Below are 15,229 nucleotides of genomic sequence, written 5' to 3' on the forward strand. Positions count from 1 at the left end.
GCTGTAGGAAATGACATTGAAAACCTTGCCATATGGATCTCAGTACTGCAATTATTTTGCAGACATAAAGTTGCCTTCCCTAAACTTATTTTTATTTTGCTTTACCACTTCTTAACGTTACTCACGCTGATTAAATCAAAGGCTCTTGTAGATTTCTGCAGTTCCATGCCCCCTCTGGTGCTCTGAGAAAATTGTGCAACTCTGTATGCAGAGAATGTTGTTTCTGCTATTAGGAAACCTGAAAACTATTAAGATCCTCAAGTGCACAAAATATTATCCATTAATCAGGCAATCAATATAACAAATCATCAGGACCTATGTTACAAGCTCGAATTGCCAGTGGCACCCTAACATCTTTAAAAGAACAGCCTGACCAGCACCTAACCATCTTACGAAAAGAATAGGCCCAGCACAAGCTTATTGGCAGCAAAGAATCCTAACCAATCAGGCAGGCACAATAACGGCAAAACCATAATTCCTGCACAAACATGTACTTCTGGCGCAATTGAATGCCTGTTACAAAAATACTAATGGAATAATGATGGTCGGTAACAATACAAAGAAATCCATTACCAGGATGGTTCAATTATTGGCAACTTGGCTTTGTTTCTGGCGGTTTTCCTCCACAATTCTCTGAAACTCTTTCTCACTGGCTGCAATTAGACGCTTCACGATATCAAAAGTGGTAAGCCTAATGCTGCAGCAGAAAAGGAGGAAAGTAGATTCATGTCAGCCAAGGCAAAAATTTCTTATGAAATCAACAACTTCTCATTGCATGCCCATATCTTTTTACGCACAGGAACCAAATAGTCTTCACTATTCCAGCACCATTTGGGCATCGTTAGTGTCTATGAGTTGCAAAACCAAATTTTGCATGGTTATTCTTAAACGTGGATCCATAATCTTAGATTTTTCAGATTTTCTATGCCAGATCTGATTAATGCATTTTCAGATAACTACCAAATGCTCAATTATTCCCAGATCAAAGAAAACCAGAAGCTCATCAGTTTCACATGAAGCAAGACATCATATTGAAGGATTTTCCAAGAGCATATATCAAAAAATAAAAAAGGGAATGAAAGCGAACCTGCTATTTGGAAGGGTTTTTAATGCATTGGGAACAAAACCCCTATACAAGCCAATAACTCCATCACGCTGCACGATCCCTGCATCAACAAGAGCACATTATATTTGAACCATCAGTCTCCAAAATAAATTGCAAAATGCAATTAATAACATGAGAAAATTCTGATTAGATTGAGATATGTAGCCTATATCAAGACTTGTAAATTTACCCAAGAGCCATTAGGATTCATGCAAACACAACTGAAACAAGGGCTACAGCCACATGAAATTGAAGAGGCTATATTATTTCATAAGACCTAGGAGCTCTATATAGAGTTGATATATGAGCAATGGGTAAGCTGCCTTGCAATATTAAGAAATTCAAGAGCATGGTGTTTGAGAAGCTTGATCCAGTTAGAAACCAAAAACTTGTTTTCATTTTAATTATATGTGGAGAAGTATGGATAGAAGCTCACCTAGCTATAACTTTATAATTTCCAAAATAAGGGTATTTCAGAGAAAGGATTGCAGCTCACCAGGCATTGTAATCAAGTTTCACCTAGCATGTTATGAGTGAGTATACAGATAAAAAGCTCTTTCAACAAAAAATAACATTGCCCTGGCATTGGGCTAAGATTAGGACATGAACAGATTTAAGGCTCTTTCTTCTTGAACTACTGTTGCCCTTGGGGCTCAAGAGTCAAGAGGTTAAAAGTTGGAATGTTGTGGAGGGAATGATGGGCTCAATGATCAGATGACACTAGCACTAATAAATGAGAAAAGCAAGAAAGTCTGATATGTAGTTGATGGTCCTTTTCTTTAGCTGATGTTAGTATCACTTGCAATCTAAGCCTTTCTTAATTGCAGGACCATCCTTGCCACTTTCCATGCCTACACTCAAAGAGAGAGAGCTAAATGTTTTAAGCGATGTCTGGGCTAGCCAATACAATATCCACTCTCATATATGTTTGAGTCTTGGTCCATGCTACTAGAACCCTTTTATGGTGATTTCTGGGACAATAAATATCTCCATGCATATCTGTACTTTATTTGTTAGTGCAACTTACCTGGAATGGCATCCAAAACTGATTTGTAAGGTGTACCCTTCATTTGCATTTGTCTTCTTACTGTATCCAAAGGATAGCAAGTGAGAGTTGCAACAGCGGCAGACACCACAGCTGTCAGCAGAGATGATTGAGTCTTCTGTTGATATTTCTCAGGCAATGACTTCTTCACCCTGTTGTTCAAAGAGGGCAGTATCCAACACTTGTTTTATGTTTGTATCCTTTTCCATAAAGGAATAAATAAATAGATAGATAAAAGAAGCTTTAGGATTAATGAGCTCACAAGTCAAAAATGCAAAAGTTCACGGCAATATATGGCGCAATGCCAAGAAGAGAAGGCCCGAGACCATAGTAAAATGATGCAACTCCTTCCTCCCGTAACATTGTTAACGCAATCTGGACAAATAATCAACACTTTTCTGTTCATAAATGATTATCTTGTCATAAGAAGTATTCTAGTAATCAATATCACACCTCAGACATAGTGCGATACCCAGGTTCAACTGCTAAGCGTAATCTCAGGACATCCAAAGGATATGTTACCTGGACAAATGTAAACAGTAAGATGATTTTAAGATACAAATGCATGTAGTACTGAATACACATTACTTTTTCAAAAAGTAATACAAAAAATTAGATGTCTACGCACACTGTAAAATTTTTTGGAAACAGATTCATACACCTCCTTAAGCAAACACATTATCCTTGACATAACCAATTAAATCCCAATAGGTAGCTATGTAATGAAAATTTTCATTTCCATTTCCATTTCCACTGATGAATTACTCACAAAAGTAGATGTCATGCCTGCACAAGCACCTGCTGCAAGTCTGCCAATAACTGAGAGTTCGCCATCCTTTCCCTTAAACAAATTCTACAAATTCACACACACAAAAAATAATCAACCAAATGCCTCAAACAATAATAATTCCAAATACTTATAACACTCTCCCACAACTTGCTGATATACATTTTCACTAGGATTACCTTGTAAGTTTCATAAGCAAAGAGCTGGACGGCACTATAAGGTATGATCCGAATCACCTGAAATATTCACCATAAATCCCAAATCGGAAAACAAATCAAATCCTAATTATTCATCAAAGTGAAAAATCGCCAACTACCTGCGGGAGGTTTCCCTTCCAATACCCTTTGATTCCCTCTTCTTTCCCTATCATTACTATCGCCTGCAGTTCATTGACCAATAAGCAACCTCATTAAGATAAACAAGGGAGGCAAGGCTCAATCCATGCTCGGCTAATTGAACTACAGTTCCATAATCATAAAATTTCTCGATAAAAAAAAACTTCAAACATAACCCACATTACATTCGCTACACACCTCAATGAAAACCAATTGCCTTCTTAGCACTTTCCTGCCCGGCCCGCACTCCATGAATCTACAAACACATCAAATTAATACTGATTAATCTTATTGATAATGTTTCCTAATTATCAATTATTAAAACATTTAAAAATAATGCAAAATTTTATTTTACATTTTTTCCGGATCCTACATTTTACTATACTCAAATTCCATTTTCTCAGCAACCAAACAGCAAACACTAACGATACCGTTTGCTACAGAATAAAAATATCACCACGAAAAACACGTGATAAAATCCGAAAGCAGAGAAACTTAAAAAGAACACCTGCATGAGTAGCTTAATACGGTCAAGCGGAGCGGTGACGGTCTTCGCGGCGGCACCAGCGACAGCTCCAGCGGCAAAAATCGCAGCATCTCTCGGGACAAAAGCCAGTATTGCTAACGGATGCTTCAATAGCTGAGCCTTACTCGGCGCGAACTCATTTCCTTTATCTTTCTTATTCTCTGTCATTGAGACTGAAGCAAAATTACCAAAACTGCCATTGCGTCCATCACTCCGGATTCTGCAACTGAATTGCGCGTTTCTCCACAGAGGTTCGCGGTGGTGCGTGGTTTCCGTGAGAGAGCAGTGTGTGGTTTTCAGGTTTGGTAACGTCTGGAAGCAGAGAATGGCCCTCTCTTTGTCTCTCATGGTATGATTTGGTGACTTTGAGAGTTTGTTAGGGGTAGAGAAGGGATAAGGTAGAAACTGTAAAGGTTGTTGCAGAGAGGGAGGAGAGCAAACTAGAAAGTCAAAAGAGGGATTTCTTGGGATTTTAAGAGGGTGTTTGGGAGTGTGGTAGCTTTGCTTTTTTAAATAGCTTTTTTGTGCCGAAAAGTATGCCAATAATATTTTTTTATTTTTAAAATTATTTTTGATATCAGCACATCAAAACCATCCAGAAAGTACAAACCGAACTTAATTTTAGCAAAAATAAAAAAAAATGAAATTATAAAAAAACCGTTTGGACCGCAAGTACCAAACGGCCCCTAAACAAGTTGAGTAGTGTGGATTTGTTTTATTAATGATTTACAAGCTATTTGAAATAATTTTCTCTATTATAAATTTAATTCAATTCTAATATTTAATTTTGAATTTAATTAATTAATTCTAAAAATAGATTAAATTCATTTTATTTTTTAAGAATAAAAAATTTATTTGATAATAATAAAAGCATTATTATTTTTTAAATATTTTCAACAAGTAATTTCCTTTTTTATTTATTTTAATCTAAACAAAAATAATTTATATATTTAATACGCAGACTTATATTGTATTTGAATCTCTAATAATAATTTTGAATATACTCTTATAAGCATGTAAATTTTTAGTTTTGAGTACAAGTTTGTCATGCTTATAATTAAAATAAGTATGAAATCTATTTTTTTTAAATAACTTTTTTAATATATTTTTTAGAATAATAAAACTAAATAATTCATGCTCCCGAGTCTTAAGTAATACACTGTACTGTTTTTTTTTTTTAATACAAGTTTGACCATTATACTTGTCATCAATTGGTCATGTATATTTATTTTTTCTTGGAATATATAAAAAAAAGAAAAAAAATATAAAATCTCAGCAATTGGTCTGCCCAACGCATAGCTCCACTATAACAGGCCGAACGCGTATTCATGAGGCCCATTTACTGGACCAGGGTGAAAGTGGAACAAGGTTTGTTTTGTCGGTGCCATTACGAAAACTTCAACCCTGGCTATAGTCCAGAAGCTATTTACAGCACCAGACCATACGAAATAATAGAGTTTTTTTTTTTGTATTTTAAAAATATATTTTTTAAATCTTTTTTATTTAAAATTATTTTTTTTAATTTTTATGTTTTAAATTAATTTTCAAATCATTTTAATGTGTTAATATCAAAAATAATTTTTAAAAATAAAACAAAAATATTATTTTAATATATTTTCAAATAAAAAATATTTTAAAAGATAATGATTAGCATACTTTCAAACACCCTCAAACTTAGTTGGTGCCATTACCAAAAGTTCAAGTTTTCAACACCAAAGCAAGATACATAGTTTGGAACAAGATTGCTAAAAATATACTTTTAAAAAATATATAATATAAACTTGAATTGTAAAAACAAATCGTAAAAATCATAAAAAAATATTTTTTTCATACATAATTTAAATATCTTAAAAAACAAATAAAAAATTTGTATATAATACAAATAACTCAAAAATACAATAAATATATTATTGATTTTCATAAATTTTTATTAACCAACAATCAACAAACTTAAAACAAACATAAACTTTTATATACAAAAGCATTGACATGTTTTTTTAGCAACGTTGCCTGCCACCTCCTCTGTAATTCATAAAAATGACAAATAATTGCGTTGAACATGGCTAATGAGATAAACCCAAACTATGAAAAATTCACGTTTTTGAGATCAAAATCACGTTTTTGCTCGATATTAAACTAATTTTACCAAGTCAAAATAATTTCAGTACAATTTCAATATTTTTTAAGTTTTTTATACCAAGTTAACACTATAAACATGTATTGTCTCATAAAATTATATAATTTTATAAATTAATTCGCAATTTTAATAAATTGGAAAACCACACAAATTAACTAAAGAATGAATGGGAGTTAGTCACGTGCTTCTCTCTCACTCTCTCTCTCTCTCTACACACACACACACTAAAATTATCATCGTCAATATAGAGAAATCAAATTGCAAGCACAAACAAGAAATGATTTCCATTTATTTATTAGATTGATATATACAGGAGTAAAGATAACCCCTGTGCCATATGCCAGCAGCTTTCTATATATACTGGCTCAAGAAACAAAAAACTCGGTTGCCGAAAAACACCCTGAGAAAATCCTATACATTACATATATATGCTGTAGCCCTTTCTTCATAAAGCTACAATGGTGTTGACTCCTCAGTTACCTTTGAAACAAAATGAAAGAATAACAGAATCCATTCAATCTGTTGATGATGATGTTTTGATGCTGTAATCTTCATCCTGAAGGACAAGCCCTGCGTTCATGATCATATGATACAAATTTAAGCTGCAATGACTGATCCAGCTGCGGACTTGACTCCCAAATCGATGACATTTCCATGGTCTGCACAAAAAGAAAATACAAAATTTTGGATATGGAATGGATTTAGAGTGGATGGAAAGGGATAGATTCAACATTCTTAACCAAGCCTCAAAAAAATGTTGTAAGTTCTTACTCAATGGTGTCTTGTTTAAGAAAAAACACGCCCCAATAACAACGTAGCACAACAATAGAGCCAATCCTTTCAGGTAGTGAGAAGTACCGTCCTGTAACAAATAAGGGGAAGCAATTTCCTTGAGCATCAATTGACTAGCATACACAGAATGAACTATACTAATTCTTTCATTAATTAGAGCAAGAGAAAGGAGATTCTGCTGTTAATACGCTTAAAAAAGTAATTTTGGTTAATACTTAATCACATATATATTACCTGTAAGGTGAAGGCTGTGGTGATTATTGATAAGGTAAGAGCACCCCAGTCTCGAGGAAGATTGAAGTTAAGATCCATTTCAATGCCTAAAATCCAAGCAACAATTACACAAAAGTGGAACCTGCAGAAAAGTTGTGGTGTATAAGTTCAGTCAGACTGATCATTTTCTTTTGGAGAGAAGGAAGGTTAGGTCAAAGACACCGTTTGAGTTTTTAATTATGAAACACTCACCACAAACATAGCAATTTGAGTTGCAGATCCTAGTGCAACACCTAAAGATATATCCAACTTGTTTTTAAAAGCAAAAATGACTGCTCCAGCATGTTCAGCTGCATTTTCCAACTATTGGCAGCAAGATAATGCTAATGAAGCTGACAGAAAGGCCCCCAAGATTCTGAAGCATCCTGTGGAATCAAGAGGCATATTTTCTCAGCTCATACCGGAGTACTATTAAAGTAATTAAGAACAGTAATCTTACAAGAATGCTTGATAGTTTAGTTACCTCGATCGTGCCCACAAACATATTCTGACAACAAGGCCTATGACAGCAGTCATTCCGACCAGCCAAACTATTTCCACTCCAGAATCCAAATCACAGGTGTTTCTTCTGAAAGCACGTCATCGCCATCTTCCACGGATTCCTGGGAGAGTTTGCTGCCAATCAATTAATTAACTCAGCTAATTCCTAACTTGACAGAAACTTCAAAGGAATTTTAAATTTGCTCACCACCATTCAGAAGGAAATAGGATAATTAGAATAAGGATTAATTATCACCTCTTGCGCTTTCAAATAGTTGCCTGTTGTGTCACTAGCTGAAAGATAATGTATGTAACGTATGCAAAGCAGCATTATAATGCTGCTTACTCTCGAACAACTGCAGTGTTGGGACTTCCGTTGAGGGTAACGGAGGCTGCCAGACATCCGAAACAGCAGTGGCAGCATATGGCACAGCAATGCCAGGAGCAAAAGCAGCGCGTTAACGTTCAGCTTGGTCTCTGTTCATTGGTTTATAACCATGCAAGTGTTATCATCTAACTTTGACCATGATAAAGCTAGAAGAATAAGAGTTCAAAACTGATGAACATTTCAAATTACAACGGCTTAGCCTTACCCTGTCATATTTTTTGTTCCTTTCCAAAAGGTTGGCAATGCCACCACAGAAGAGAGAAGGTGCCAAGAACCAAGAGGAGGTTTGATAGTATGGAACCCAAGATGTGAATATTTCACCACTTGTTATCTTGTGTTGCCAGAGTGCAAAAATAGCTATTATCAGTTCTGTAGCGCATTACCACATGTTGCATTTAGGAGCCCTCCCACTGCAAAAAACAAAGATTAGAAGGAAATTAAATCTCACGCTTCCTTCATTTTTCTTCCCAGTAATCTTATTGAAACTTCCATGCAAGTATGACGCGAGATGACCCAAGCCCAATTCCAAAGTACCAAGGTTTTTTTTTTTTATTAAATTTGATTCGAGGAAAACCCAATTCTCTAGAAAACATACTTTGTGAGCCTTAAAGGTAAACAATAAAACCCGGATTGTCCAAACTCCTAAACTACTTACAACAAGTTCTCATTCGGACTCGAACTCAAGACCCTGCTATCAGATTTTAAATCCTTTATTCACCACACCACGCCTTTAGAAACATTTTTCATGAACACATGTTCACTATTAAAAAAAAATATTTTTAATAATATAAATCAAGATTTTCAATTAATGTAATACAAATTAAATTCTCAATCATTTATTAATAGTAAAATACAAAGATCAATATAAAATGATATGAATTTTTATATGAAATTTCCCAAAACTAAAAAATTTCTTACTCCATAAATATTTCATTAAAAAAATAATATAAATTATATTTTAAAATCTTTATCTCATAATATTTAATTTATTTAATTAAAATAAATTTTTCAAATATTAAATAATATAATCTTACAAAGAATTCATCGTTCTTTTGAAAGACAGTGACATTATCACTGCAAGAAAATGACATAGGAAGAAGCTTTTTAATGGTAGGGACAATAGAAGAGTTAGGAAATCTTTCAAGTTGGTAGGTTGTATTCCACATGGAGTCTGAATCATATACCACCAAGCAATCTTTCAATTTTTTAACTTTTTTTCTTATCACGAGAAAGCTTGGAAGCAGTTCTATCCCATTTTTTTTTAATTAATTAAGGTTTGATTTGACTAAATAAAATAATTAATGATGTTGAAATGTTGGCTTCTCTCCCCTATATCGCTCGAATATTTTATGCTACCATGGATTAAGTTTCTCAAGAAAAAACCGCCTTCCACTCCCTTCATTAGCACCAAAATATGAAATAATTTATCAGAGATTATAGTAAAGATAGGTAACTCAAAAAAAGATAGCGGGGTTGTTCAGTACCTTGTCGGACCAGTGTAATAAGCAATTTGCCTGCCAATTTTTTGAAAAAACCGACCAGAAAGAAAATTAATGATTTATTCCAATCTCTGCGTACAGCTTGCTTGTTTATAAGATTGAGAAATCAAATAAATAGTTTATAATATATAGTTCCCTACTCTGTCAAAAAGCTGACACGTTCTGCAATGGGGTCAGTCCAAGCAGCTCAAAGCAAAAACCCAGGGCTGCGTACATGAAATCACAAACACTATCAGATTAAAATTTAACTTAATTCTATCATTTTTTTAGCTCTTATAAACGGCCATATTTTGCAAGCATAATTAATATTTGAGATTCAAAATTATCAAAATAAATAAATCATATGGAATGTTAACAAAATAACTCGAATGATCACGAATTCAGCAGGTTTTTAAAGGGTGGCGCATTCAAGCACAAGTTAACAACCATTTTTCCTTTTAGTTTTTCGGATTTGCGCGGATTACTCATCAATTCTATTAGTCTATCATCATTTCTATATTTTGAGAAATGATTTGGATAATCACCATCAACATGTAAGACGATTTGATCACATAAAACGAGCGATCAAGATCACCTCACAAGTGTCCAGAACTTTTCTGTTCTACTATGCAAACCCTAAGAGAAACTGATATATAGGAAATGAATACTTACTCTTCCAAAAGCCATAACAATCAGCAGCAATGGCTAGTGGAATGGCAGGAAAAAAGAACTGTAAGTTTAGTCCCCAAATAATGAACCTCTTTGAAGGTTAGTTAACAAGTTTCTAAGCATTCCCACATCGAACTTTTGATACAAGAGTGCGGTCCTGAGTTGCAATTCTTGACGCATGAACGAGGATGACATGTTGTGTGCAGTCCTGCCATGTCTTATCTCCTTGCTTGAGCCCTTAAGGTTTCCATTCTCCAAAGCGATGGTTCCTGCAATGAATGGCCATTGTTTGGTTCGCAACCAAATTAAACCAATGGTACTATTGCTAAAGTGTAAGAAGTAAAGCCAGGCTGTGGAGGGGGTTCTTCTGCTTCCCATGTCCTTAGTAGTTATTGAAAGGGTCTGGAAATACTGCTATAAATAGGAGCTGGAATTAATGCTTTATTTTTAATATATCCGAGAGAGAGAGATTTATTGTGCTTGCTGCGCCTTCCTCGAAATTTCGTATTTTGTTTTCATATTTCATATCTCCTTAGTTAATTATAAGATTTTTCTTCGGCTTTACTAAAATTTATTGATGAATTTATTGAGTTTGGTTAATAGAAATAAAAAATTGGAGGAAAACTAAATCATAAACTTCGAAAAATAGAAAATAATTTGCCAGATCCAAAGTATTGATAGGTGGTGGATTGAATTGATCTAGAAACTAGTGACATGTTTGTTTATGCTCAAAATTTGTTAAAAGTTTACCATCATGTAAGTGATTATGCTTGATATCCATTCACATACCATCAAGTGTTGTAGTGGAGAGGTATTTGTTTAAAATTTCACTTCTAGAATAGTAATTGATTTAAAGGATGTAATGTATCATAACTTGCATGAAAAAGAAATTAGTTTGTATTAAAAAAATATTGTAATATTGTTTTTTTTAAAATATTTTTTACTTGAAAATATATTAAAATAAATTTTATTTTTTTAAAATTTATTTTGATATTAAAATATTACGATTTAAAAACATTAAATAATTAATTTAAAACAAAAAATTCATAAATTTAATGAAAAGTCAGTTCAAGTGAAACTATCTTCTCTCTATTTATTTTCTTCTTAATAAGGCTTATTTAAAGAAACTATAGATTCAGCTATATCCATAAATAATCACTAAAAAAGTATTGAATCAATTAAGTAATTCACATTTTTATGAATCTAATTTTAACTTGAATTAGAAATAAATACTTTATTACTTTATAGATAATTTTTTGAATACACTTAACTTTACTTGATGAAAAATAATTAAAGAATTCCATCAAAACTAAAAATTTCAAATCATCAGTAAGAAAAATTAAAAGAGTTAAAAGTGATAAACCTTGAGTATTGAAATCTTTTAAATTCAAAACATATATGTTCAAACATTGGAAATAATCTACTTAGCATTCTCTCTCACCTCAATGGTGTGCTGGGATGAAAAATAGATTTAATTTTTAGTCGAGAAATGCAAATAAAATAAAATTTGAATGAGCATAATTTTGGGATGCTTGAGAGTTCGGGAAGATGTTTTGGGAGCCTACTATGGGGCTAACATATCCTAAAATACCTTTTTAACCCTCATTCCGAGTTGCTGTAGGTTACCATATCATTAAAAGGTGTTTTGGGAAGGTGGAGTTGGAGTTGGCGTGTGTATCGTATTATCCACCAGTGGGATCATGGGCACTCAAATCCGCACTCCTCTAACAGCACCTAATTAAAAGTTTTTTAATTCATAGGTGAAGTGAAATAATATTTCGTATCAGTTTCAGTGAAGAAACCAGCAGTTGCGAGTCAGCATCGGAAAATTTATGTGCAGTGTCGCTGATAAATAAATAATTGAATTTTATTTTTCTTTTTTCTATTATATGCCACACAACTCTTGTTGAGCAAACGGTTTTAATTTAAGGTTCGATACTCTGCTATAATCTTTTCCAGTTTGGCATTAATGAACACAATCAAGATCTTTAAGCATATCGCTATAAACTTTCAAACAACTTTATCAAAAAAAGGAAAAAAAAGAAGAAGAAAGGTGTGAAGTAAATCAAACTATGTTTAGTTTGTGCTATTCAACTTATTTTTTTATTAAAAATTTATTTAATTTATATTTTTAAACTGTTTTGATATAATTAATATTAAAAATATTTTTAAAATAATAAGAAATTTATTTCAATAAAACTTTTAAGTAAAAACCATTTTAAAAAATAATTATATAATAACACTTTTGAATTCTCGAGATCAATCGTCGACAATCTTTCCCTACCAATCTAACAACTAAAAAAACAAATTCGAAGGATATGGATTCGGTGGGAGAGAAATGTAGGAGTTGTCTTCAACTCGACATCCGCTGCCTAATCTTGTGAGTTTGTGTTCTTGTTGTTTTTGACAAAGTACATATACCGATATGTCAGATTTCTTATTATTGTGTGATGTTGACTTCGAGTTCGAAATAGAATCTCATGCATGCACATTCACCATCGAAACAGAAGGCTGAGGTACAGCATGCCCGTACTTTGGGTAGGTGTAGGAGGAGCTTCCCTCGAAACTTCCCTTCAAAACATGGTTATGAGGTTTAACGTTCTATTATTGCAAAAACTTGAGATACCTCCCGCCACTTCTATTACAGTTCATAAGAGAAGTTTTCCTACGACAAGAAAGGGCCCTTTTCTGAAAACGGACAGAGAAGTTTTCCTACGACAAGAAAGGGCCCTTTTCTGAAAACGGACGATTGTGATAAAACCATGGTGTGTGTTTAAAGATTGTTTGATTGTAATGTTAAATAATCATTTTATTTTAATAGTTTAACGGTAAGGTGTTGTTTTTAAAAATATATTTATTTTATTTTTTAATGTATTTTTTTTAATTTAAAACTCTTTAAATTTGAAATTTATATTATTTTATATTATTCGTCATCAAGATTTTGATACAATATCAAAGAACCATCTTAACCATCAAGATCATAATTTATATTATTCTCTAACATGTAATATATAATGTGTTTAGGAATAATAGTTTAAATTGTATTTCTGAAAAAAAAAATTGATTTTCTTGTGTATTTTGATTGTTTTGATATATGTTAATATTAGAAATGAATTTAAATATATATATAATATATATATTATTTTAATTCATTTTTCAAATAAAAATTACTTTGAAAACATAACATATAACATTTTTCCTCATTGTTATTCTTAAACAAATATATAATTGATGTTTCCAAATTTAAATCATAATAATAACATAAGTGAGTCCTAACTAATATGATTTTTTTTTGTTAGAAAAGATTAATCATTGAACATTATGGAGTTTCAAGATATTCTCTCTCAAGCAACACAAGTTTGGGAGCAAAAAGGAAAAACTAAATTGTTAAAGTAGCGTTTTGAAAATTCGGGCAAATTTGTATTTTTAAATATTTAATTTAATAATAAAGTTATTTGATAAGATTTTAATATATAATTTATATTATTTTTTAATATATTTTTAAGTAAAAACCTTTGAAATTTAAAATCTGCACGATTTTTACATGACTTTTGTAATTATTCAGTCATCAAGATTTTGATATAATGTCAAAGAACCATTTTAATCTAATACTCTTTAAACTGTTAGATAAATGTTTCAAATATATAATTTATATTATTTTCTAACATGTAATATAAAATGTGTTTAGAAGTATGGTTGAATCGTGTTTTAAAAAAAAAAATTATTTTTTTATGTATTTAGATTGTTTTGATATACTGATCTTAAAAATAATTTTTTAAAAAAATATTTAAAAAAATATATCATTTTAATATATTTTTTAAACAAAAACTATTTAAGTACTTTTTATGAAGTGAGAACTAATATGATTTTTCTGTAGAAAAGATTAATCACTGAACATTATGGAGCGTCAAGTATTCTCTCTGAAGCCATATAAAAAACAGGAAAAACTAAAATTGTTAAAAGCTTGACAAAACGACGCCGTCTGTGGGGATCGAACCCACGACCACATGGTTTAAAAGCCATGCGCTCTACCTCTGAGCTATAAGACGGCTAGCTTGTTTACGGCGCAGAAGCTAACATAGATTTGAATAAATAAATATACGATGCCTTTTCCTTGATCTTAATAGTGTTTTAACCGGTTTGGAAACTGCAGTTACGGTGTCGTAGGAGAGTGCAGCTTAATTTAATGAGGAAAAGTCCGTCGGAAAATTCCAGTTACTCCTAATTAAATGAGAAACATAAGCCATAAAATTTAAAATATCAGTAGAGCTGTGCCTAATCTATTATTTACTCTTGTGCATGCCATGCCCTTCTGCCCATCCAGGAATAAATTTGATTTTTTTTTTTGAGAAATTATTAGATTAATCTATTTGTTATTTAAGATAATATATCAAGTTAATTAATTAATATTAAACATCAATGAATTTGTAAATATTATTTTGTGCATTAATAAATATTTTATTTTCTTAAATATAATTGTGCTATTAAATGTGATAGTATTATATAAGATTCTAAAATATCATTTATAAATGAATTATTTGAATAAATTTAATTATTTGTAAGAGTTTTATTTGGTTGATTTATCATCTTAGATGATGGACTAGCTAGGTTATGTACGTAACAATCTCTCCTTTTATTTTTATGTTGAAATTGGGCAACATTTCTCATGTAATATTCTATCCACATGAGATATAGATTCATTTTTCTAATCTAATTTATAATTAAATTGTCCACTTAGAAACTTGAATGCAGATCGTATTCCGTCAGTATTTATTAATTTTATCATTGACAGAAATTGTCTATCGATATATACCAGAGAAATAAGATGAAATTATTTTCATCAGTAATTTTGTTAGTTTTCGCCGATTTTCTAGTAATGAAAGATGAGATGAGTAATTAAAATATAAAAAATGTCTAACGCCCATTAGGGTTTTTTGTTCTATATAAAATTAGTAATCTTTAGTAATTTTGTTTTAACTATTTTTGAATTAATTTTTATTTTGCTGAAATTTGAATCAATAGAAGTGTGACAAATATTTTTTTCATTCTTTTAAAATTAAAGTTAATGAAAAAAAATAGTTGATTATGTATGGAGGGGTTTCTAATGCCTATCATATCGGGGATCCAATTGCTCAAATTTAATACATGGTTGTTTTTTCTGAAAGATTGATATCACATAGATCCCTTGTGTTATTAAACTAATTATAGAAATAT

At 31.7% G+C, this 15,229-nt stretch overlaps 1 protein-coding gene, 1 long non-coding RNA gene and 1 other non-coding gene across 3 annotated transcripts; all 3 read right to left on the bottom strand.

Moving 5' to 3' along the window:
- Positions 1-262: 262 nt before the first annotated feature.
- Positions 263-4,269, bottom strand: LOC118029676 (probable envelope ADP,ATP carrier protein, chloroplastic). Its single transcript, XM_035033579.2, has 10 exons — positions 3,781-4,269; positions 3,477-3,528; positions 3,254-3,321; positions 3,117-3,173; positions 2,920-3,003; positions 2,604-2,672; positions 2,413-2,525; positions 2,133-2,302; positions 1,088-1,166; positions 263-697 (listed from the first exon to the last, which is right to left on the bottom strand). Exons 1-10 carry the CDS (start codon positions 4,144-4,146, stop codon positions 583-585), a joined length of 1,173 nt encoding a protein of 390 aa, XP_034889470.1. The 5' UTR covers positions 4,147-4,269; the 3' UTR covers positions 263-582.
- A 2,099-nt stretch (positions 4,270-6,368) lies between these two features.
- LOC118029667 (uncharacterized) lies at positions 6,369-7,006 on the bottom strand. Its single transcript, XR_012168116.1, has 3 exons — positions 6,962-7,006; positions 6,707-6,797; positions 6,369-6,594 (listed from the first exon to the last, which is right to left on the bottom strand). It is a non-coding gene; the product is annotated as an uncharacterized lncRNA (long non-coding RNA).
- Positions 7,007-13,991: 6,985 nt separating this feature from the next.
- TRNAK-UUU (transfer RNA lysine (anticodon UUU)) lies at positions 13,992-14,066 on the bottom strand. The gene has a single exon. It is a non-coding gene; the product is annotated as a tRNA-Lys (tRNA).
- Between the last annotated feature and the right edge of the window lie 1,163 nt (positions 14,067-15,229).

The sequence above is a fragment of the Populus alba genome, chromosome 16 (genome assembly GCF_005239225.2).
Source record: "Populus alba chromosome 16, ASM523922v2, whole genome shotgun sequence".
Classification (NCBI taxonomy): domain Eukaryota; kingdom Viridiplantae; phylum Streptophyta; class Magnoliopsida; order Malpighiales; family Salicaceae; genus Populus; species Populus alba.

What these genes read in the sequence shown, in the direction of transcription:
- LOC118029676 (XM_035033579.2), bottom strand. Translation starts at nt 4,146, where the DNA reads ATGAGAGACAAAGAGAGGGCCATTCTCTGCTTCCAGACGTTACCAAAC. An exon ending in CAGGCATGACATCTACTTTT is followed by an intron (nt 2,673 to 2,919) that starts GTGAGTAATTCA and finishes ACATTTGTCCAG; the next exon opens with GTAACATATCCTTTGGATGT. An exon ending in GGTATCGCACTATGTCTGAG is followed by an intron (nt 2,526 to 2,603) that starts GTGTGATATTGA and finishes TTATTTGTCCAG; the next exon opens with ATTGCGTTAACAATGTTACG.